The sequence below is a fragment of the Sceloporus occidentalis genome, unplaced genomic scaffold (assembly GCF_023333645.1).
Source record: "Sceloporus occidentalis isolate IW3139 unplaced genomic scaffold, rSceOcc1.0.p SCAF_55, whole genome shotgun sequence".
Taxonomy (NCBI): Eukaryota; Metazoa; Chordata; class Lepidosauria; order Squamata; family Phrynosomatidae; genus Sceloporus; species Sceloporus occidentalis.
This window is the reverse complement of record NW_028317035.1, coordinates 5,749,092-5,773,310: the sequence shown is the minus strand read 5'-3', so window position 1 is coordinate 5,773,310 and position 24,219 is coordinate 5,749,092. Positions and strand designations below refer to the sequence as shown.

Below are 24,219 nucleotides of genomic sequence, written 5' to 3'. Positions count from 1 at the left end.
ATTTATAAAAAAAAAAATTGTTTTACTGTGGACTGATGCATATGCAAACTCTTTGTAACCGTTTACAGCTTAATGCAAATCAACAAATCTTGATTGTAGGTCTTCTGAGATTCCTTTTGTGTGAGACATGGTTCGCATTCAGTAAATGCTTGAGCATAGCAAACTCAATGTTAGAGTGTTTTTTTATATGTCAAAGTAGCTGTAAAACACACCTCCAACCCTGTTTCGTTGACTGGACTCCATGTTTGCTAACTAATTTAGCAGTTTTAAGTGATTAGCCTAGGCCTTCACATACTCTTTACAACTGTGAATGTTTGAATGATGTATTCAGTATGGACAATAACAATACAATAATTTGTTTAAAAAATAGAAAAAGTGTTACTGGTCCCTCCTTTAACTGCAGCAAAACCAAAAGTGCACTCCCACATCACTCAAACAATAGAAAAGAAAATTGTTGCACATAAATAAACAACTAACTCTTATCTCAGAAACAGTGTCACCCTTTAGATTCTCAGCCGGCTCGTCTCACGTATAGCATCAACAGGTCACTCCCACCACATACACGCATGACGCAATGACGTATGTGGTGGGAGTGACCTGTTGAGGCTATACCTGAGAATCCACAGCTTTGTGCATACAGGATCTCCATTAAACAGGATGGAGAGTCTTCCTGGTCTACTGCTTCGTGGCTGAGCTGTTGTTACTCCAAAATGAGGACCAGAGGAGATCTAACAGAGCAGAAATTCATAAACTTGTACCATACTATGACAGTACCAGGTTTAAATTCACTGAGCTCTTCAGTATGACCCATTCTATTGCCAATGCTTGTCTATAGAGATGGCTGCCTATGTGCTTTATTTTATACGTTTAACAATACAGATGTAGCTGAAACACCTAAACCTGATAATACTCCACGTATTTTGGTCATATACTTTTGGTGATATATTGTCCATATTGTGACAAACCCTGTTAGCTGAGGGCAATAAATGTCACTTTTAGGGATCCTAAGCACAGCCCTCTAGGATAATAAGGCTCAAGAACACCGGTTTGCAGCAAATCAAACATGTCACTGTTTCGCTGGACTATTAAGGAGGGTCGTCCCCACAGAAGTTCTTCTGCCCAAACTACCGCTACTGAGAGGGGAGTTCCCGGCAGCAGCAGTCCAGGACTTAGACGATCCCAACAGTGGACAACCTCCCACCAGCCGGAGATAGGTTCTGAGCGGCAGCAGCCGCGGCAAGGGGCAGCACGAGACAGGAGCACAATGCGGGTAATCAGCAGAGCCAGGGGTCAGATACACGGAGCAGGTAGTAAGCCAAGCCAGTGGTCGGATGCACGGCGCGGATAGTCGGACGAGCCAGGGGTCTGATACACGGAGCAGGTAGTCAGCCAAGCCAGAGGTCAGATGCACGGAGCGGATAGTCAGACGAGCCAGGGGTCAAAACCAGAGATCACAAGCAAAGGTACCGAATCGTAGTGCAAGGGAGAGTCAGGCAAGCCAAAGGTCAAAACAGGAAACTAGATTGCACGAGCCGTATACACAAACTGTAAGACCACAACAGGGTGCTTGTGAAAGGCACAGCCGGCTTTTAAAACTGGCGCCATTCCACAAGCCCCTCCCGGACCAGAACCAAAACCACGCCCCCAAGCCGTCCATCACTTCTCCTGCAATGTGCAGCGTGCCCGGGAGGCGGACCGACGACCGGAGGACGGGTAAGTACGCAAGCTCCGGGAACTGCTGTTCCCGGAGCCGAATCCTCCCCGTGTCCCTATACCTCGGGCGGAGGATCGTCCGCTGTCCGGGGAGATGTTCTCCCGGGACCCGCGGACAACCCTTCGCCCGCTATTAATCCCAGTGCCGCGAGCGGAGGACCGCCCGCCGTCCCGAACGGCCGGCGTACGGGAACCGCGGCCAGTCCTCCTCCCGGCGGCGTCCGGAGCCAGGATTGTGACAAAACACCTCAAAACAAAATCATAAGAAAACCATAGCTCCCAGTTGAAGCCCTCTCTGGCTATACTTTGCTGGTCCAGACTGATCAGCCTAAACACCCACTAACTATAATCTCCCTGCCAGCCCTATCTAAGACAGGCTCTGGAAACCTCCCTGAAGACAACACACACACACACGAGTCCAGGCAGTCTAGGCAATGCCACACTTGGTTTAGGGGTTTATATATAAATATGGTGTTTTTAAAAGTGACTGCCCCATGTTTGTAGCAGAAACTGTCCTGTCTCTTCTGCATAGTCCTGGTATTGGTTTTGGAGGCTCTTCATGGTGAGCTCAACCACAGTGGCAAGATAAATGCTTCAGAGCCAGATACATTATTGAGCCAAGATGTAGCAAATGTTTCACAAGTCCCACATTTTATTTGCTCAAAAAGCTGGCAGTGTGATTATTTGTTCACATCTTTTTTTCCAAACAGTCAGCCATTTGTTTTTGCATACCATACACCTCAGAGTAATAGCAAGCATATTATATTTCATGTTTATATTTTTCAGTGTACTGCAAAGCTGTGGATGTTTCAAATCCTCTTCTAGCCTGCCTGCAAATTTATTTTGGCGAAATACTCTAGGTTTTAAAAACCTGTACTGAGTTTGGATTTGTCTTTTGTATTGTTTCTCATGAGGAAATGAAGCGGTTTTGAGCAACCAGAGATTTTAGTTCCAGATCCCTGGTTCCCAATATAATTACAGTCGAGTGCAGACAGATCTCTTAAGGAAGATTCAACCCCTTCGGTACGGAGGGTTTTTAGTACCCTAAGGGCCATATTTTTTGCAATTTTTACCACGTGTTGATTTAATCATGAAATGGATTTCCATGGCCAAGCAGCTGCATACAAGCCAACGATCACTATGTGCAATTCCAAGCATCCGCTGGAGTGTTGTAAAGTACACAAGAATCCTGCTTCACAAGTCTGATGAAGGATTCTGTGTTTGCTGGATGGCAGGAAAACGCTACCTACCAGAATGCCTGCTGTGAAGTTTGGTGTAGAAGGGATCGTGGTCTGGGTTGGGGTAGGTCCCTTAATTCCAGTGAAGGGTAATGTTAATGGTACAGTATACAAATACATATTAGACAGTATGTAAGGAAGGACTTTCTAAAGGTAATTCTTTGTTAAAAACGTATAAAACAGATTCCAAAAAGTCCTTAAAAGTTCATAAAATAGAGCAGCAGCCCACTTGTCAAGGTTTCCTCTTCTTGGCTTGATTGTAGAAATTCACAAAGGGGGTAGTGGTTACGCTTCAACAATATAAAATAGAAAAGACATAAAAATGTGGTACTCACAATTTTTTGGAGCTATCCTAGCTCCAAAATGCACGTATGGGCGATACAATCCTCGCCTAAGGATGAAATAGCAGCAATGGTGTGGTACTCAGGTGTTGGTTAAAATCGTGGTTAAGAGCAATTTGAAGGTTGCTCTTTCCTACAGACGTAGGTGGTATGATCCCTACCAAGGATATTGGAACAGCAAGAAGGACACATAGACATAGGCATTCATAGACACAGGCACGGATTGTTTCCACTTCCTAGTATGACATACCATCTCACCAACACTGGGGACACAACAAATCATGCAAACGGCTAATGGCGGATAAAGTAGAAAAAAACATCGTGAGCTTATTAGGGCTGTGTGTTGTAGAAGTGGCAGTATATAGTTAAAATAAAATCAGCAAAATGAATCAGTGGGAATGAATAGGTTCATTTTATAACTTTCATAAGAGATATAGGTAAGGCATGCTTAATGGAAAACAAAATAAATGCTGTCATTGTTTGGGATCATTGGTCCCACATGTGTTATTAGGTATAACTAGCTAAGCATGTTACACAGTCACATCATGCACATGCCCTCTTGTGGTGCAACAAATAAACTGCAGTTCTGAGCTCTCAATAATAGAATAATTTTGAGTGAGCATTAGGTGAGCTCCACTCTCTGTACACGTTAAAATATGAAGTGCCTATGCTAAAAAATGCAAGGGCTCGCTTACATAATTAAAATCAATATTTAATTCACAAGTAATGGTAATAAGCATTATGTTAATAGCATGATTCATTTGTTTTTTATTTATGTTTGATCGATAAAGATGATGGTTCCCTGTTCACATGCTAAACAGTAGTAAAAACTCAGTAAAAACCCCTAGATACCAACATTGCTGCAATTGCTAGGAACATGTTCACCTTGGGCCTGAAATCATTAGTTCTTTTGGTTCGCATGACCATCTTGGTTTTCAATTTGTACAGTGCGACACTGCAGTATATGAGATATACTGCATATAAATTCACAACAATGGATATGCGAACAAATAGCCAGAACCCTTCCATCACAAGTTAGAACAAAGAACCTCTCTAACCAATCCCAAAAGTAACCATAGCCTTGAAATCCAAATTCTAAAGCTCTAGGCCAGGCAGGAGTGGCTTTAGATATTTTGCCCTATGCAAAGCAGAAGCATCTAATTCAATGCAAGCACTATACCTATATTCAGTATTCACGCATGTTTGAACACATACATTACAGTAATATTAGTATAACACAAACTATGTCACACTTGCATAAATCAATAATTTCATCATGTAATAGTGTCCCATGGATTTATCGAATTCCCAAGCAAGACATTGCAATTTAGTCACCCATATGGGACCTGACTTGAATCAGGAGTCACTCAAATCCATTAATGATCTTTGACAGGGAAAGTTATGGTCCAGGCAGTAGCCTGCTCAGCTATTTCTAGCTGACTAGCTGGCAATTAAGAAGAGTGCAAATAACCATGCAGTGCATACAACCATGCAGTGCAAACAAATGTTACATTAACATGTTAAATACACTAACAGTACAATGCAATGTTATTGCAATATTTTATACATTGTATTTCCATGACATGGGATTTGTCAATGGGTTCAATTAGGATCAAACCAAAGCTCAAACTGCTTCTACTTGTGGAAACGTGTATTCTTTGTTGTTATTTCTTAAATACATTTACAAAATATAGTCACAGCTATAATTGCACCAAGTAGAATTATTATTTCCATTTTATTTATTTTTTTATCGACTTCGTTCGTAGATGTTATATTTTATATATGGTTAAAGAAACACTAATACCATGGGTTACTTTTTGCTTTTCAGCAGAATACTCTGGCAGGCAGTTTACACTGTTCTATAGGATTTTTCTTCAGGGAAAACTGACACCATACCAAAATTCATTTGCTCCCTCCATTAGGGGGTTGTGCTGAAAAATGTTTGCACAGTCACACTCTGCTGGCCTTATTTTATGTGACAGGGAAGAAGTTACATTGTCTGCATATCTCACCCTAACAGTGTACATATTCCACTCTGCAACGATATTTTTAAAACTACCAGTCCCCTTAACAAAGAAAGGGTTACACTCTGACAAAGTCTAATTGGAAATATCTATACTACTAGAATGGCGAGGGGGGATATGATAAGAATGGCACCAGTTCTTGTAGGCCATTTGCTGTGTAATGTAATCACAGCAGGTCTTATTGCCTAGCAATTCAGGGGGTGACGAGAGTTGGGGTGCACTAGCAGTCACTAAAGAAAAGAGCCCCAAGTCAGGAGTGCAACAAAAGCATTCAAAATGCATAGGGAACATGTACATGAGCTCTATAACTACATATACATTGTAAATGTATAACAAAGACATGACATTTGTTTTTAGGGTGACACAGGGCTTTTTGGGTGGCATTTGGCTGAGGCCCTGCGTGCAATATAATGTGTTCGACGACACCCATGTTCGGTGTCCAAAAAAAAGACCATCATGTCCTTCCAATGTTACTATTGTCAATCTCTATCCATAATAGAGAATTACGTATTTGACCTGTCATGACCCTGCAGAGAATCAGCATTGGGCCTACTGCCATGCTATGCAAGCCTTTGTCTAAGGCAGAGGCAGGGTTGGGTAAACAGTTATTGAACTCTCAGGCACTGGATAAGTTTCTCCGACATTTAGCAAGGCTCATTTTGATTAGTATTTTTGTTCTTTTCAGTTATTCCTGTGAAAAGGAACAGGTTAAAACCTAAAACCAACATTCATCTAGTCCTTCCCCTCCTCTCTCCAGCAGTTAAGGGATTACATTGCCACGCATCGCAGAGCGTGCAATCTCTGCCAGGGAAGGTATTACGCAGAAACACATTCTGCATGGCAATGCCGATGTAGCATGATAGAGATTATATTACCAAATTGCTTCTATGTACTTTACAGGAAAGGGGTCACATGAAAGAGAAAGCTTGTTCTGGCAAGCAAATGGTTATATTACCAAGCAAAGCATTTTTCTCACACTGGCATGGAAAGAGTTACATTGCTTTACTTGGCAGGGCTGTCCCTTTCTTTAGAAATCATAAAGATTACTCGGGCTGACAGAAAGACAGACAGAAAGACAGACAGATGTTGAGAACAGGCTCTGCAGAGACCAGTCGGTGAAACCTGTTTCCATGGAAACTGCATCCTGAGTAAGAGAGGGGACAGTAATTCACACATGCACACAGATGCATACAGTGACCTACACTAAAACTCAAAGCAGACATACACATATAAAGATGGCGAATTAGAATACACTCTCCAGTTTATGAAACACCTGTACATAAAATCCAAAAACTGTCATAACATGCAGACATGGATTTACTTTACCAAGTAACACTACAATATATTACCTTTGTCTTAATAATCTAAACCAGTGGTTCTCACAGGATTACTTTCTTCTGGGGATCAGGAAACATTCATAATCTTATTCTGGTAGCCACACATACATATACACGTATGTCTGTATGTATACATAAAACATCTTCGTAAAATACAACATTTGGAACAATACAACAAAAGCTTCAGTAGAAGTCAAAGCTTTGTGAATTTTAACAGGCAGAAAATCATCATAAACATGTCACATTTCTTTCTCCATTTTCCTGTTACATGGCAGTATTGTATTTCAATGTAAATCTTGCATTAGAATTAAAGATAAGGGTAAAATTAACTTCTTAAATACCATAAGGCAGAAATACATATATAAGTATAAGCTTATTTTCTGACTTGAACTCTTCGTTCAGAGATGTTTTGTCCTCTGTATTTATGTATATCACCAAGTAGAGCAAACTCTACATGCTGGTAACTTTGATGACCATTTGAAGAAAATGCAGTTATTTGCAAACCTACAGCCATATTGTATAATGAGTTCTTTAACGTATGCAAATTCCCACATGCACATACTGTATAGAGCTGGCTTTATGATTCACACCCTAGAACAAGTATGTACATCTCAGCTGCTTGCTGGTATAAGAGGGATCCTTGCAACAGTGCATACATGTGTTCACTATCCCTCTCGCAGTCAGGGCTCTACCTTGGCCAAAGCCAATAAGCCCTAAGCCTAGGGCAGCACTTTACAGGGGGCAGTATAAAAAGCAGCTCCTACCCAGATTCAAGACAGAGAAGCACAAATGAAGCACTGTTCCCCTTTTTGGGCACAAATATAGCACTGTAAAGCTGTTTGTGGACAAAGATGTCAGAGATAAGCTGTTTGGGGACAAATATGGCAGAGACAAGCTATTCGGGCACAAATATGGCACTGTTAAGCTGTTTGGGGACAGGTGTGGCACTGTTAAGCTGTTTGGAGACAAATATAACAGCGTTAAGCTGTTTGGGGACAACAATAGCATAGGCAAGCGTTTAGGGCCCAAAAGATGGCACTGTTAAGTTTTGGAACAAAGATGATGCTCTAAAGCTGTTTGGGAAGAAATATGGCACTGTTAAACTGTATGGGCATAAAGGGAGCTGTTTAGGCACAAACGTGGTAGAGGCAGGCTGTTTGGGCACAAAGATAGCACTGTTAAGTTATTTGGGCACAGTGATTGTACTGTCAAGCTGTTTGGGCACAAAATTGGCACTGTTAAGCTGTTTAGGCATGAAGATGCCATTGTTTAGTTGTTTGGGGACAAGATGTCAGAGACAAGCTGTTTGGGTACAAATATGGCACTGTTGGTAATCGGTATTCACGGTTAATATCCAGAGAGAACAAGGTGCAACCTAAAAGGCAGGGGTGTGGCCAAAAGAGGAAAGAGTAGAGTTTACAGTGGAAGAGTTGTGACCTGAGAAGGAAGGGGTGGGACAAATTAAAGTTAGAGGGCGCATGAGTTTAGTCTAGGCCAAGATACAGCCCTGATTATGCAGCATTAAAAAGCATATCATAAGTGGAAAATTTCTCCCAAGCTCATATCCACATGTTTCTTCAAAACCAGCTACTGTATCAATGAACACAGAGATGACACAGAGATGTCATTGTAACAAACATCAATTGTTCCCAAAATTCTTAAGTTGGGTAAAAAGAGCTGTCTTCAACTGAGAAGCTTGGAGTAACATACAAAGTAAATTTTTTTTGTTTGCATTATGGTGTCAGTTGGATGTGAATTCCTAGCAGACCTTTTTTGCAGCACATATTTTTTCATATTCTTCACCAATGAACTCAATTTATGAGATGTGATCACTCTCTATGAGCAGTACTGCCTGAGAGTTTGAAATACAGATGTCTAGGAGAATAGCATTTGCAATGATATGTCTATTATACACCAGCTTCTGGTTGACTTTGCTAGTAGTTATGTCTGGTCCTGGAGCTACTGAAATAGAACAAGAGCAATATCACTTACACAAAACTCTTCAAATTGTCTCCTATGGGAAAAATTAGAAACAAAGAGCAATGACCATATTCGGGCCCAAAGTAGTAAATAGTGGGAAAGGTTTTCACCCCATTTCAAAACAATGTTAAATAATAGCAGGTTATACTATGCATTAATGTTCCTTTCAGATGCTGTAAGTAAATTATTAACTTATAAATACATTAAATACGTTTAAATAAATAACATTTACCGAACAGATATGGAACCGCATAACTCCTATCACTATATAGCAAGCCAGACATTGATGGTGGTACAGCTTAACCCCCATCACAAAACGCTGAACCAGACATTGACAGGGTAGACCTCTGCCCCTGAAACAGCCTACTGGTGCCACCTCTGCACCTTAGGCAGTCTGCCTGTGCCATCTTTGCCTCTTAAGTAGACTGTGTGTGCCACTCCTACCCCTTAGGTAGCCTGCCTCTGCCACCACTGTCCATTTAATAGCTTGCCTGTCCCATTTATGCCCCCTTAACACTTATAACATTCACTCACTCATTCATTAATTGTGCCTTTTGTTTTATAAAATAACTGGATTTAAACTCAATGGTGGCAGATGAGTTTACAAGAATCAGTTATAACTCACTATCTTTATTGTGCATTTATTGTGCATGAAGCACCCAACTCTAGTGTGCACTATGCAGGGCCAGCATGACCATTCGTGCAGTAGGAAATAGTTCTTCTCTGGGTTGGTCCATGATGCATAATTAATTACCTCAGCAGTAAGCTGCAGGCCCGCTTTAGGTGACGTCGGGCTGTATAGACATCAACGAGACCCCAGTGTTACTCGGCCGGACCAGTGAGATCTGCAGTTGAGGTAACTAGGTGCAGGAGTGAGAATGGGTGGATGAAAGAATGACTGTATAAGTGCTTAGGAATGCAGAAAAGGAACAGGCAGAAATGGGACAGGCAGGAAGTAAAGTGGACCGATGTGGCACAGGTGGGCTGCTTCAGGGGCAGAGATGGCACGTGCAGGCTGTTGAAGGGGCAGAGATGGCACAGACAAGCTGGGTGCAAAGGTGGCACTGTGGGACATGTTGCTTGTGAAGTTGGGGTGCCCTGGGGCTCTGTGGTTTCTAGTTATATCCCTGGTGTGGCACCAAATATATGGGGCTGGTGTCCAAATATTTCCAGGTCTGATTTTTATTCATAGTCTGGCCCCGGTTAATTGGTCTGGAAAAGTAATCAATAATGTATAAACACACAAGATACTTTTAATGCCATTTACTTAAGTCGGATGAAAACTGGGGAACTTTCATACTGGGGAGCATTTGAGACTATATAGGCAAAAATAGACTGGCCTAGGGGGGGGGGGCAAATGGGCACTAGACTGATCTGGATGCTTCATGAAGAGCCAGTCTGGCTTCTTTCATAGGGCTGCCTGCTCTGAGAAGTAGGCACTCAACGAGTTCACATGACCCCCAATTAGGAATGCAACTTCTTAAAACCAGAAGAAATATCTTGTATATATGAGTGAGCTGTTGGAATGTTTTATTATTTAAAGTAAAGTATACCAATCGATGGGGAGGGGAATCTGGAATATAGGGTTTGAACTTAAGAAAATGTTGTTATGTATCCCCCTTGTGCTTTGTTTCTCAGGAGGCCTGCCATCTAGCAACTGCCCGCTCCCGCTTTTTCTTCAGTGCTGACATAGCTGTTCCATTGCTGCCACTGACTCACTCACTGACCTCAAAAATACACTTGAATAGATGCAAGTTTCCCTCCTTCTTGTCAGGGGAAAAGGGTATTGTGGCTCCAAAGAGAAGAATGAGAGGTTTTCCAGTCAGGGATACCTCATCTTCCCTTCTCCTGTTCCCAGGCGGCACAAAATTAAAAACAAGAATAAAAGGAAAATGAAATCACCCAGGTCTCATGTGCCCACGTCGGACAACTGACCCCACTTAAGTTTGAAGGTTATCCATCTAAGGAAGCGTGTCCATCGAAAGGGTCGCCCAGAGCCTTCCCCTAGATCATCTGACTTTTATTAGAAAAATCTTTTAGTCATCTACAACATAATGAAAAAACCTGCAAAATTCTATTTGTCCTGAGTTAAGAAATACCCAATGTTTTTATGTTTTTTTACAAATAATAAGGTAATAAAATAAGTAGCATATTGGCATAAAAAATTTTTTTTACAAAATATAACTTATTACAAAATACTGGTGTATTAGATGTATCCATGCACTAATTCTACCACCAGCCTTAGTCAATGTTTGTGGTTGTAGTTTATTTTGTGGGTTTTTTCCACACACATTTTACTTCAGGTATGAATTTACAGTTCCTGGTATATTTAATTCCGAACACCCCAATATGAGTTCAGCAACATCTACTGAGTACAGTGATACCACTGATGCATACGTAGGTTTGTTAGGCCACATTTGGGAGGTAAGCAATCTTTACCCCAACAAACCATACATTTATATATATATATATATATATATATATATATATATATATACTTTCTCACAAAAGTGAGTACATCCCTCACATTTTTGTAAATATTTTATTATCTTTTCATGTGACAGCATTGAAGAAATGACACTCTGCTACAATGTATTCACCTGATTTGTGATCTTTTACAAAGCGCTACTGGAATTTTGTTATTTTTGCCCTTCTGCACCCACTCACTGTCATTGACGTTGTCCCCATCTCCAACTATACGTGTGTGTACGTGTTCGTGGTCTTCAACTCCATCTTCACACGTAAGAGACCTAGCCTTGACATTGATAGACAAGATTGTTCTCAGACAGGACATGTTTATGTTAATTACTTTTTGCCAGGGTCCAAAACTAGGGGCCTATTATTTACTTCGACCAAGCTTCAACCTCTCTAGAATGTGGTTAAAGGGAGCTTGGAAGATGGCGTCATCTTTAATACCCTCATGCCTTTCCTCCTCCTTCTCTCTGCCCCTTAGCCCTTGCCTGGGCGGCTGGGACTTCAGAGCTCACCCTTATTCATATGTAACATCTCCCGGGTGGGTTCCATCTCATTCTTAAATGACAAAGACATTTATCTCTTCACACCTTATAGTTACACTTGTCGGGACCCAGATTCGTTTATTACCTCTCAATCCCCTTGCCAGCCTGCTAAATCCAATACAGTAAGGGGCTGGATACTTATGGCCTTGTCCTCAGATGGTATCAATACCTCTCGCTTTAGAGATCATTCTTTACGGGGCAGTCACATAATGATCACATCTGTCTCTTCTAGTCGCCTTTTCCTTCTGATCATCATGAAGACAGCTAGGTAGTCCTCAGCTAAAACCTTTGTCAAAATTGCCTTTATGAAAACAACCACCGGGTGTGTGCTATTCTCCACTAGCTGTTGCTAGGTAGCAAGCCTACTGAAGAACAAAACAGGGTTTACAGGAAACCATGATCTGCAAACCTCATTTGTTCTAGTATTGTTGCCTAGCAACAGAGCCCACCACCCGCCCTGCGGTATTTCACAAGCTGTTGCCCTGTTAGTTGCTTAGGGATTTAGACCTTTGTGATGCCCATTTAATTCACCGACCTCTGTTTTTTCCTCTCCCCTTTAGTTTTATCGCGCTACGCAAGCGCTCCTGCTGTGGATAAGTTTGTCAGCGCTAGTCCTCGGGAGGCTTCCCGTTTCCTTGTCACTCTGTGGGTGATGCTCTGCATGGGAATCATTGCAATGCAGCACTTCCTCTGTTCCCCTCCAACTCTCAGAACACAGAAGAAGGGATTTTCCAGTAGCAGATATAAGTAACTCTAGAAGCTATCACTTGTGCAGAAGTTTTAGAGATTGGCTATTAGTATTCTGCCCAGCTCCTTGGAAGGCCAGCAGCACCAGCCCATAATTAGGGAGCACTATCGCGTAGTTTCTTTGCAAGTAAAACTGTTATCTTTACAAAATGCTGGCTGTATGTGACAAGTATACTCATCATTCGTCTTGAAGTGTTAATATTAAATTGTGAGATTTTAATGGTGTTATAGACCATAGTGGAAGTGATGTACTTGTTTTGCAATAAATTTATGTGAATGATCTAGAAAGTCATTAATGCAATGTAATGTTTTCATTGCAAGATGTAAGATGGTAATGGCCCAACCAAGGGTAGGCACCAACATTGTTCATTGTGGACATTTACTGGGGTCTGCGGTGGACATTTTCATCACAAACCTTGCCATAATAATAAATTAATCTTAAAGGAGCAAAAAGGCAAAAGTTATATTGCTTGATGTACTTTCCACATGGTCTGAGTTAGAACATAAATTACCATTAGCAAGTGTTAGGAAGTGGCAGATGTTGGTGCTCATAAGTAAGGTGCTATTTGGTTGTCCAGAAATCATAGTGAAATCCTTGTTTGTATCCAGGATTTAGAAACATACTTTTGTGCTGTTGTGTTGCAATAGCAACTTTTCCCAGTTTGCAGGATATGATTATTCACAGTACAATATTTCAGGGTGTATCAGAGGACAGTCATCAGGCAGGGGTAGCAGCAGTGTCATCCATTACCCTTTCTCAGTATAAGCACATCATCACAACATTTAGAGAGAGAGAGAGAAAAGTAATTCCACCTAATCAAATTGTTTCCTTTAGTCAAGGCAATAGCCACAGTGGGGTTGGTACTTCCGGTAGGACAAAACACCCCACAACCATCCCAATAGTAATACAATCACAAAAAATATACAACTTTTGTAAAAAGGGAGGCTATATCCTAGCTGCTGCATGTGCTAAAGGAAAGCAGAACTTTTGTAAGTAAAAATATTATTGCTTCTAAAATCCACCTGACAAGTAGGGTTTAAGAAAAATCTGAAAAACGTTTGGCGGCTTCCGTTACCATCACCGACAAACACGAAAAGATTCAATAGGGTTTATTCCCTATTGAAGTTGGCAGAAGGGTTTGCGGGAGTAAAGGCCCATAACTCTGCAAGAAGTAGAAGTGTCCCTGTATAATGCATTGCTCAATCAGTAAGGTGATGGTTAGGAAATTTAATTGCTTTAAATATGCTTTAAATATGCTTCATCCAGGACCAACTAAGCTATTCATGGAGCTCCCGCAAACTTCCTATTCAGTGGGAAAAACCCCAATGAGTAATGGTGGTGGTTAAAATTCATAAATAAACCTCCGAAGAGTGGTCCAAGATTCTTTCAATAGCGCATAAGGGCACAGTTTCTAGCCGGATGCAGGAAACTACTTTTTAAGATCACACGATGGCATAGAGTCCCAGTGGACCTCCATAGATTCATACCTTTAATACCACCCACCTGCTGGCGCTGTAGTTCCCATCCAGGCTCCCTTCTCCACATATTGTGGTCATGTCCCAAGATCCGTTCTTTCTGGGATTCGGCGATATCTGCTTTCCGTGAGATCGCTAACCCGGAGTTCACAGCTTCTCCAGAGTCCATTTTACTCCACCACAATGACACCCCATTTTCATGCTATAAAAAGTCTCTAACCTTTCCACCTCATCCTGCCTGCCAATGCAATCCTCCCCAGACGCTGGAAGTTGGTCAGCCCACCCTCATTTGCAGCCTGGGTTAACCAGGTCAAGTTCATATATCAGATGGAAGTTCTGCTGTGGTCTGCCCGAGGAGCGAGACACACTATCGAGCTTAAATGGTTTCATTGGCGATCTTATATAGCTGGACTTGAAAGGAACTCGTCAGCTGCCTAGACGTACCTTCTTGTGTTTCCTCAGCCTACACTCCACACTGATACACTTCCATCTGTGGGTTCACCGCTGGACCTTGGTTTTAGGTTAAATTGTTTAGTTTTATTTTTACGTTTGAACTGATACTTCAGCATTCCCTACTGATCCTTTTTCCACACACAATACAGACCCTGTTCTTGTACTGGGTCGTTATGTTCGCTCGTATTCAAGATATAAGGGTATGCATATTGCATGTTTTACTCCGTATATTCTCTCTGTGATGTACTGTTAAGCCATTTATGCACATGTTATAGACTCCCATTTGAGGCGTCATGATCTTTCACTACTTTTCAGAGTCATATTGCTCATTCTGTATCTCTGCTTTAAGAACCTCACTTTTGTATATGCTTTGTATATAAGGTTTCCACTAGAATGTTCACTCATTCTTTTTCTCCTGTACATTCCCAATGTCTTTATATGCCTGCTGAACATTAATCGATGACCTACGCATGCGACTCATGGTAACTCAGGTACAATTTTCCACCACAGGCTGTTAGACTTCTTATAACAATATAATCTCATTACACATTAGTCTACATGGCACTTATATATCTCACACCCAGTTGTTGCTGGTCATCTTTACCACGATGTTTCTCCGAATACGTACTATTCACACTCGCCTCACTAATGGACTCTGTTCAAGATCACCATGGATTGTACTGTACTATTATTGTATACGCCGTCTTTATTGTATATTATGTACCCAGTACTTTGTAGGTGTACGATGACAATTGTCGCTCCTGTTCATGTGATTTTGTAATGTTTCTTTTTACCAAATGTGCAATAAACGGAGAATTGAAAAAAATTTTTTTAAAATTCATAAATACATTAAAAAAAAAAAAGTTTTGCCTTCAGGGTTACAGAATGTTGCAGGAAAGAATCCACAAATGAACATCCTTTATATACTTGTGGTGGGCTAATGTTTTTATATATATATAATACTTTGTATTGCTTTTAAATTTGAACAACAGCTTAAAGTACACATATTCTTCGCTTATACATTCTCAAGGAATCCATCTACCACACTTAACCATGTGGGGATCCCAACCAGACTGTTTCTCTGCCAGTGGCTTATGGTTAATTATTTACTCAACAAAATCAGTGTGAGAACTTGAGCTTTTCTTGAATTTTCATGGTTAACGTGAATGCTAACTTAATGCACTTAACCTGCAGTGGAATATTTCTTAAACAGATTATTCCATAATGCAGCTTAACGTAAGGTTAAATGAAATGCTGGGGATGACCAGGCTAAAAATATGGAATGACATGTGCTTCCATTCCAGGGGTTTATTTGATAAAACATGAGTTGTAGATAAAGTGTAAATAACAATTTGAAACAGTTCACAAAGCTTATAAAATATGAAGGACCAACACTGGCGAGCAAAGGTGAGCAGGTATGATGCATATAGTTAAATCTATAACATAAAAGTTTTCATGCCACTTCAACTCATGGTTCTAAAGAAAATTACCAGTATAGACATAGGGCCATTGTTAAGAGGAATGTGAAAATGTAACCGGCCAGGGCTAGATAGCACATGTCTTTGTACTGCCATGGGCAATTGAAATTCCAGGTAAGGGGGTAGAATCACTAAGTAGCAGCATTTAAAACGTAAGAGAGCAACATAAATGGAATTTATTTTCCGTGTAGTTCTATGTTGTGGCAAATATATTTGTAGGGATTACCGATCATGAATCCCAATAATTATAGAGGTATGTAATACGTCAGATGGCAATTGCTAAGAGTAGAAAGCAAACACCGTAAGGAGATACAACAGAAGAGCCAATGAATGAGTATATCATTTAATTTGGTTACCATTCCAAGTATCATCACCAATAAAGCCACTGGAGTCTGGAGTGCTACACGCTGCAATCTAGAGGACCCCCAATCTTCATATACTAGCCACAAACACTAGGTAATAAAACCACATAAGGCTCACATTTTTTTATCTGGTTAAAGGTTTCTTTGAGGGAAGTGTTTTCAGGCAACACAAAAGCAGGAATTTCCCCATATTTAAATTCCTCTCTATACAGGCTCTCTCAATATTTAGTGTACAATCCAAGGTTTGTTAAAATTCATTATTATTAACAACCATCTCCGTTAGAAGCTCCTACCAATACAAGTACACTTTATGACCAAAAGCACGAGGACACAACTCCTAATTATTAAGTTTCAGCCGTAACCACCAGCAACACGTGTGTAAAATCAAGCACATTGCATGCATGCCATCTCCACCCAGAGGCACGACTGTGCCCCTGTGCACAAAGCAAGGTCCATAAAGACATGGCTTTTGTGCGTTTGGAGGAAATCAGGTGGCCTGCACAGAGCTCGCTTAATGCTTTTGGGATGAACTGGAATGATAATTGCAAACCAAGCCTTCTGATCCAACATCAGTGCCTGACCTTTCAAATGCTCTTTTGGCTGAATGGCTTTAAAATGCTGCAGAAAACCTTCCCATAAGTGGGATGTCCCACATATAGTGTATATATCAATGCCTTATCAGAACTATGATTTGCTTATTTCTCAAATTTGTTTAGCAACTGCTGTTGCCCCCTGGTGCTGATTAAGGAAAATGCAATCTTGAATTGACAACATATGAATTTATCAAATCACAAATTGCTAGTTATTAAAACTAAATATAGTTGCTTTTCTTACCATAATATCACATTGAAATCCCTGCTTAATTTTACTTATAATTCATTAAACTAGAATCAGTCATGGAGAGTTTAAGAGCTATTTTTTGAAGAGTCTTTGGGTCTACCAGTAGTGGTCAACTAACTGCTCTGGACCCCATTGTGTAGTTAACAGGGTATGCCTGTATATTAATTTTACCAAGTTCAGATGACAGAAGACAGGGCAAGAATGTGGTAGTCCATCATTACATAGGAATAGAGAGTCAGGGCAGAGAAGCACAAGATTCCCAAAACAATGCTAAACAACAAATGTAGGCAAAAGAAACCTTTATATAAAGCTGCTAATAAACAGTTTGTCAATACAGAATAAAACTGCTCCCAGTAAATATAATTAGCAAAAAAATACTCATACAGCACGTTATAAATGTCAGACATACGCTGCAGCACTTCCAGATTTTAATATGGCACTTGATCCCAAAATTCAGATCTATTAAGGCACTTATAACTTCAATATTATATCATTACAAAACTGAAAAGTATATATTTCCATAATAACAATGAATAAGTTGACATTACACATTTGCATAAACCTAAATGTAGCTGGTGTTAAATAAAACTTCAATTTTGCATAGACTAGTATTAGGGAATATTAAATTAAATCATGTTGCTTAGAATCAACCCCTAAAACATGCCAACTTCTGGGTTAATCTTTGATTTCCAGAAGATGAGACTTCAGTGGTGCTTTTTTGTCACCTACCTATACAGACATAAGCAAAGCATTAATGCCAAGTAAAAAATATATATAAATTGGCCCATATATATATATATGTAAAGTATACTTTTCCACCTCTCCCCTGCAATATTTATATATAATTATTTCTAATCATGTTGCCGCTCTGCATACTTTGTAATTTTATCATACTTTATATTCAATGCAGATGTTTAGGTGAGGGAGTTATTCACCCCAAGGATTATCCTTTGGTTCTAAGACTGCTCTGTCCTGATGCTACACTTTTAAAATGGTTAGATTCAAGGCACTGTTTGGATTTCTTGTTTCTTAGCTTATTTGAAATATATATACTGAAATCCTACAAAGTTACAGAAGAAAACGTGCAAAGAAAAAAAAGCAGAGGGCTTTTACATCTTAGCATAAAGGGGGTGTAGGACTCCATAGGCAGCACTGGTAAGCCTGGCATATACCCCTTCGAAAGGTGTATTCCTTAGCAGAGGAAGGAGGTGCCCTTTCTGCACCTTTGTAGGGTCTTGGTTATAATATGGTCGCTAATGCAATCAATAGGAGGAGTCACTTATCCTATCAAAAATACCCTTAACTTAAGGGAAGAATTAGTGTACAATTTTGCATCCTATTGATTTTGAAGCCGACATTTTTCCTAGATGCCTTAAAGACTATGCCTTTTGTGTTAACAGCTTCCTCCCTTTACATCAATGTATTTCCAATCTTTCTCATATTGCTCCACCAAGCAGCCAATGTTTTCAGTCAGACCAATCATCTTCATCAAATTCAGAAGAGTCATCCTCTGAGTCACTGTACTCTACAGCAATACGACGTGAGAGGATTGTGGCCACATCATTGCCTCCGACGTCTCTCTTCTCATGCTCCAGCTGCTCCTCCACTTTCCGCAACTGGAAACCTGGAGGGAGATAAAATTGAGATGGCATGGGTCACAGGGGAAAGGCTAGAAGCAAGCAGTAAAGATAAGGCATGTGAGAAAGCAAGGTTGTGTGCTGATGCCAAAGGAAATCACTATGAAAAGATGATAGAACAGCAGAGGCTAAACATAAGTAGAGAAATGATGAAAATACAACAGCTGTAAGAATTAAAACAAAAAGCATGGAACAGACTGATAGATAGCTGGTAAGAACATAAATGAAACCGCATATAATTCTTTGCAGGCAGATTTTTACGGCAGAGATTAACGAAAATCATGGATGTTAAGGTGGATGAGACTGATTAAGGCAGAAAGCATGGGGTAAATTTGGAAGAAGATAATCAATTGAAAGACGTACCTTGACGTATGGCTGACAGAAGGTCGCTCCGAGCATCGCTTACAGGTGGAAGGGACGTTTTGGGTTTTGAGCTGTGGGCAGTGGATTCTCCTTCTGAATGGGAGAAGGAAGGAGGTGGTGGGGGACCTGGTGGAGGGGGTGGTGGAGGCGGAGGAGGTGGTGGTGGGGGTCCTCCTGTGGGGGGTTGTACAGGGGTCAATGGAGAGACAGCGTTGTACTCCAAGACAGCAGGGGCTGGAGGAGGAGGAGGGGCAGGAAATCCTGGGATAGGAGGACAAGATGGAGGAGATGGGGGAGGTAGATAGGATGGGTCAGGAAGACCTATAGGAGGAGGTGGAGGAGGAGCAGGTGGAGGGGAGAAACTTGGCCGTCCTCCTAGTGGGGAACCAATGGGAGGATCTGGAGGAGGGTGCGCAGGGCTAACCAGGCTGACACGATGGGAAGCAGGTAAACTAAGGAAAAAAACAAAAAAGCAAAATAAGTTGTTTGTCCCAATACCTACACAGGTGTGCATCGGAGGGCAGCAATTTATTTTTCTGTTTTAGTCTCCAAGCAATGAGACCTTACCCAAAGTCCATAGGAGGAGGTGGCAGAGAATCATCAGGAATTGGAGGACCAGGGGAAGTATCTTCAAATGGAGGTGGGGGTGGGTACTGAATCGCATCTGTGCCATCCATAGATGTAATAGATCCATTCTGAGAACTAGTAAATACAACAAGGTTTAAGGCAGAGAATATACACATACAGTATAAACATATCAGGCTAATGATAATGACTATTACCCTGCATTAATCAGCTTGTCTTTGGCTTCCACAAACTCCTGACCCATTTTCATTTTTTCCCATTCTTCCTTCCGAGTGCGGATCTTACGTGGATTCACATTTCCACGGTTGGGATTATCCTTCTTCTCTCTCTGTATAGATTCAAAAGATTACTAGACATGTTCTCAAAGCCCCTGCTGCTGATCACGGTGTTGCTGAATGCCTTGACACACAATATAATCACTAACCTTTGCATAAGGTTAGGAAACAGAAACACTGTTTTAATTTCCTTGCAGTGGTCGTTTCTAAAAGCATTACCCACAAAAATACATAGGGTTGTTAATGGGTGGTGCTGTGTTACCTTGCACACACACATTTCTATACATAATCTAGTAACTGCAAATTGGAAAAATATACTTTCACCCACTTAAGTCAAAAATGCCTGTTTACACAAGTATCAAAGGGAGGTTTTCATCAGAACGGTCCGTAGTGAGATCACTGACCGAGGAAGGATGTTAACCATCATCAAAATGTTCAATATGGACACCCACATTCACATATCAAGTGTTTCTTCATAAATAAAACAATTCTTACTTAATCAACAGTGTGTTTTAAATGCAAAACTACCACTTTAATTTCCATTTCAATCCATTTCAAACCCACTTTAGCAATGCTGAGAAGGTATAGCCTATTTACCACACACGCACCAAAAAAAAAAAAAAAAAAAAAAAATGAATGTCACATACGAGTTAAAACCATAACTGAATACCATCATGAGAATGCTGTCTCATTTAAGTAATCAAGATTTAAATTTTGTATTGCCACAGCCACCATAGGTATAGCCAGGGCTTTTCATGCAAATCTTCACATAATCCTGTAGAACTGTGTGAGCAGGCAGCGATTAAGCTTCTAAAGACTGCTCACAGCTGCATAGTCCCTATGTAAATCTATCATCACAAATATCTCGGCAGCAATGCAGCAAGTTAAAACATAATTTGCAAGATGATGGCAGCTCCCACTCTAGTGAGACCTGATGCAAGTAACTATACATTAAGAGGGTTGAATTCCAGTGAGCTTTTACTGCAGAAAGAGCTTGGCTGGCTTTGTATAACACATTGTTCAATCAGTGAGATCTATCCAAAATATCCTGATCTACTGAGCTATGCATTATGCGGGGCCAGTTCGGCCATTCAATTAGGAGAAACCTGTTAGTGTCAGACTTTCATAACGAATGGGAATCGAGGGAGTTAAAAGCCACAATTACCCTGCGCGCACACACACCTCTGCAAACTATATATTTAGTGACTAAACCCCATAGTTTTAATAGAAAACAAGGCGAGTATTGGCTTAAAAAAAAAAATTCTAAGGAGGAGTCAGTGACCTGGGGATTTTCCATCAACCATTTACAGTAACTACCAGTGTACGAGATGGTAGGACACTTCTTTGGTGCGTTTCTGTCACCCAGCAAAGCAAAGTGTGCTCCACCTGCTTCTTACCCTGTGTTTGCGTTTCTCCTTCATGATATCCTTTGTGTCCTGCAGCATCTTCTCCTTCCACAGGTCAAAGAAATAAGAGGGATCAGTGTAGAACTTCAAGGCCTCCTTTCCATCTTCCCTGTGGTTTAGAAATTAGGAATATGAAGGTAATCAACTACTCAGACATTGGCACTCAATTTAGTTCATTGCTTTTTCATTTTCTTTACAGCTCACCCTTTGAAGTCTTACCTATAAGGTGTCAGGATGTTGAGCGGAGGTGGCATGTTACAGGTCATGTATGTTTCATGCACAGGAAGAGACAGAGAGTCACGTACAAACAGCTGTTGGTCCTGCAAGGTGTTACTACGGAAAGCCTTCCGTGAATTAATACCCTGGAGAGAGACTTTAAGCACAGGAAGAAGCACTATTAAATGGCCACAGATTACAAAGCTATGGGATCATTAATCGTATAGCTTGTGTTAACTATGTGTAGATTTAATGCAGTTTCTTTCCCTTTCAATTAGGTGTTCCCAACACCACTACTCACCCTCCTCTTCTTTGGGGTCCAGCTGTGTCACTTTGACCTGTAGTTTTTCCACCCTATCCCCAAGGGTTCCGACACGATATGCAAAATGACTTGCCTGAGTGAACAACTCTCCAAATATGTCCTCTGCATAGCGACCTAGAACAAAGAGTGACATACAATGTCAAATAAGGAAGTATAACAAACAGCTACTTCAGGGCAATGGTAATACAAAGAGAGAATATGTCACAAGGAACCCCAGAATGGGAGAGGATAGAAACAGAGAATGAAAGGGAATAACAGCACAGGCAACAAGCACAGAAAAGGAGTGTGACATGGGCACTGAAATGACAAAGCATTAGTGTGTTGAAATGCAAAGGGAAAACGAGAGAACGGAGGAAATCTGTATTGTATACACACGGCAAGAAACAGAATAACTCACAAGGCAGGGATCAAACGAAAGTGTACACCTGCAAGGAGTATATTAGGAGAGAGAATGCATGCATGGAAAAACAAAAAAGGAAAAGAACAGGATGGAATGTGAAAGAACAGGCAAAAAGATGCATCAAAGAATAGACACAGCAAAAAGTTATAATTCCAAAAGACAGTAAATTAAGGCAGGAAATGAAGTAAAGTACTGGGAAGGCACTACAGGCAGAGGAGTAGAGAAGAAAATGCATGATGAGCACAAGGAGTTCAGAGAAAAAAAAAAAAGGGTGATCACAGTGTGTTCAAAGGGAAAGCATGAAAAGGTAAGTGGTAAGATGCAGAGAATGGTTAAGGTGTGCCTAACAGAGAAGCTGGAAATGGGGTACAGGGCACAACCAGAGAAAGTGAAACAAGCTTACAAAGGGAGTGTAAAAGAGGGACAAAGAAGGTCAGAGAAAACACAAGCATGGAAAAATGGAGGATGTGTGCATGTCAATGAAACAAAGAAGAAGAGACGTGAAAGGGAGATCTTATAAAAGTAGCATGTATATATGTATATATGAAGTAGCATGTAAACATCAGAACACATGGCGAACACAAGGAAGGTAAAGCCTGTGCAGCGAGTGTCAATTTATAGAAATAGAACATGCACAAGACATGTGAAGAGTAAAACAATTGTGATGTGCATGGGTAATATTGAAAGGTTATGCAGAATACCGTGTGTTTTTACTTACACCTACCAATGAGAAAGGCTCAACAGCAAGGACCAAGGAAGGGACAGTGAAAGTGGAAGGATGTCAGTAAGGCTGAAAGGAAGACCATCCATAATAAAAGAGTCAGGGAGTGTGTGCAGGACGAGTACGAACATAAAAAAAGTTAATAGGGGAAGAGCATAAAATGCACCACCGACAAACAGAAAAACAACAAACAATAAAAGAGAATGGCATCAAGGGTCTCAGTGGAAGAGCAAAGTAGGAGAATGAATAAGAGCGAGTGGTTTAAAAGGTGCAAATTCTGTTGAAGGGGCCAGGGTGCAAAGGTGAAGATCCATGGGACAGTATAACAGTAAGGGTTGAAAGAAAATAAATTAAGAATAAATGCGAGTGGAGAAACAAAAGGAAAATACTTTGTATGGGGGGGGTTCAGGAAAGAGAATGAGATTGGGTAGGGACCATTGTAGCGGAGAGTTAAGGTGGAGCACCCATTATATCACCCATTTAAAGTGTATTCCTCTCTTTAGGCTTAATTGCAGGCCTCTCTCAACCCTGACATATTCAACATGAAAAAAAGAAAAAAAAAAGTCTCCAAATATTAAGAGGTTACATTTCCAAATTTTACTAAAACTCAAAAGCATATTTACCAGGGATGTATGTTGCCCTGTTACTGATAACAAGTAATAAAAAGTTCTCCATGATTAGGAACAAACAGCATCGTCTGATGTATAGAAAATTATACCTATATTTCCCCAGATCAGTTTACATCTACATTACCACCATTTTTTCATTGTCAACTCACTTAGACTTCCCAGCTGGCGGATAACATTGGACAGCGTGAGATTGGTCATACATTCCAGCTCACTCTGGACAGAGGGAAGCTTCTGCCGGCACAGGTGGCGCGGCTCAATCGAGCGAGCAACTAGAGGCATCCTGTGGGGGGAAGAAAGGGCACTCAATATTTGGTTATACAGAGATTTGACTACAATGTAGTATGCGTATGGACAAGTATATAAATATGGGATCAGAATTTTATAAATGAGACGAAGGTAGCCAGTGACTATCATGGGGAAACAGGTTGACAAAATACAAAAGCAAGAGGTAAAATATATATAGGAGGCCATGATAACAGTATATATATTTATATATACATATATATATTCAAATTGCAGTGACGTCTCTGTCTATCGTTATTAGAAAAGAGATTATGAAGAGACTGAACACAGGATTCCGGAAACCACACACCTATTAATGAGTGCCTCACACAATGATGTAACACGTTTATCTATACAGAGACTTACACCACTTTCAT

The 24,219-nt window shown here is 40.7% G+C and overlaps 1 protein-coding gene across 2 annotated transcripts; it reads right to left on the bottom strand.

Annotated features, from left to right (window-relative positions):
• Positions 1–18,472: 18,472 nt before the first annotated feature.
• Positions 18,473–23,839, bottom strand: LOC149287986 (actin-binding protein WASF2-like). Of its 2 annotated transcripts, none has more exons than XM_089492351.1 (8): positions 23,710–23,839; positions 21,790–21,924; positions 21,492–21,645; positions 21,264–21,381; positions 19,786–19,919; positions 19,574–19,711; positions 19,007–19,458; positions 18,473–18,630 (listed from the first exon to the last, which is right to left on the bottom strand). In XM_089492351.1, exons 1-8 carry the CDS (start codon positions 23,837–23,839, stop codon positions 18,473–18,475), a joined length of 1,419 nt encoding a protein of 472 aa, XP_089348477.1. The 2 variants fall into 2 exon arrangements, with proteins under 2 accessions (XP_089348477.1, XP_089348478.1); XM_089492352.1 differs by having other exon boundaries at positions 19,574–19,708; positions 19,789–19,919.
• Between the last annotated feature and the right edge of the window lie 380 nt (positions 23,840–24,219).

Excerpts from the sequence above, each read along its gene's own strand:
- LOC149287986 (XM_089492351.1), bottom strand. The coding sequence starts at position 23,839 with ATGCCTCTAGTTGCTCGCTCGATTGAGCCGCGCCACCTGTGCCGGCAG. Across the intron at positions 19,920-21,263 it reads AGGAGAAACGCAAACACAGG|AGAGAGAAGAAGGATAATCC; the intron begins GTAAGAAGCAGG and ends GAATCTATACAG. Across the intron at positions 19,459-19,573 it reads CCTCCTCCTATGGACTTTGG|TTTACCTGCTTCCCATCGTG; the intron begins GTAAGGTCTCAT and ends TTTTTTCCTTAG.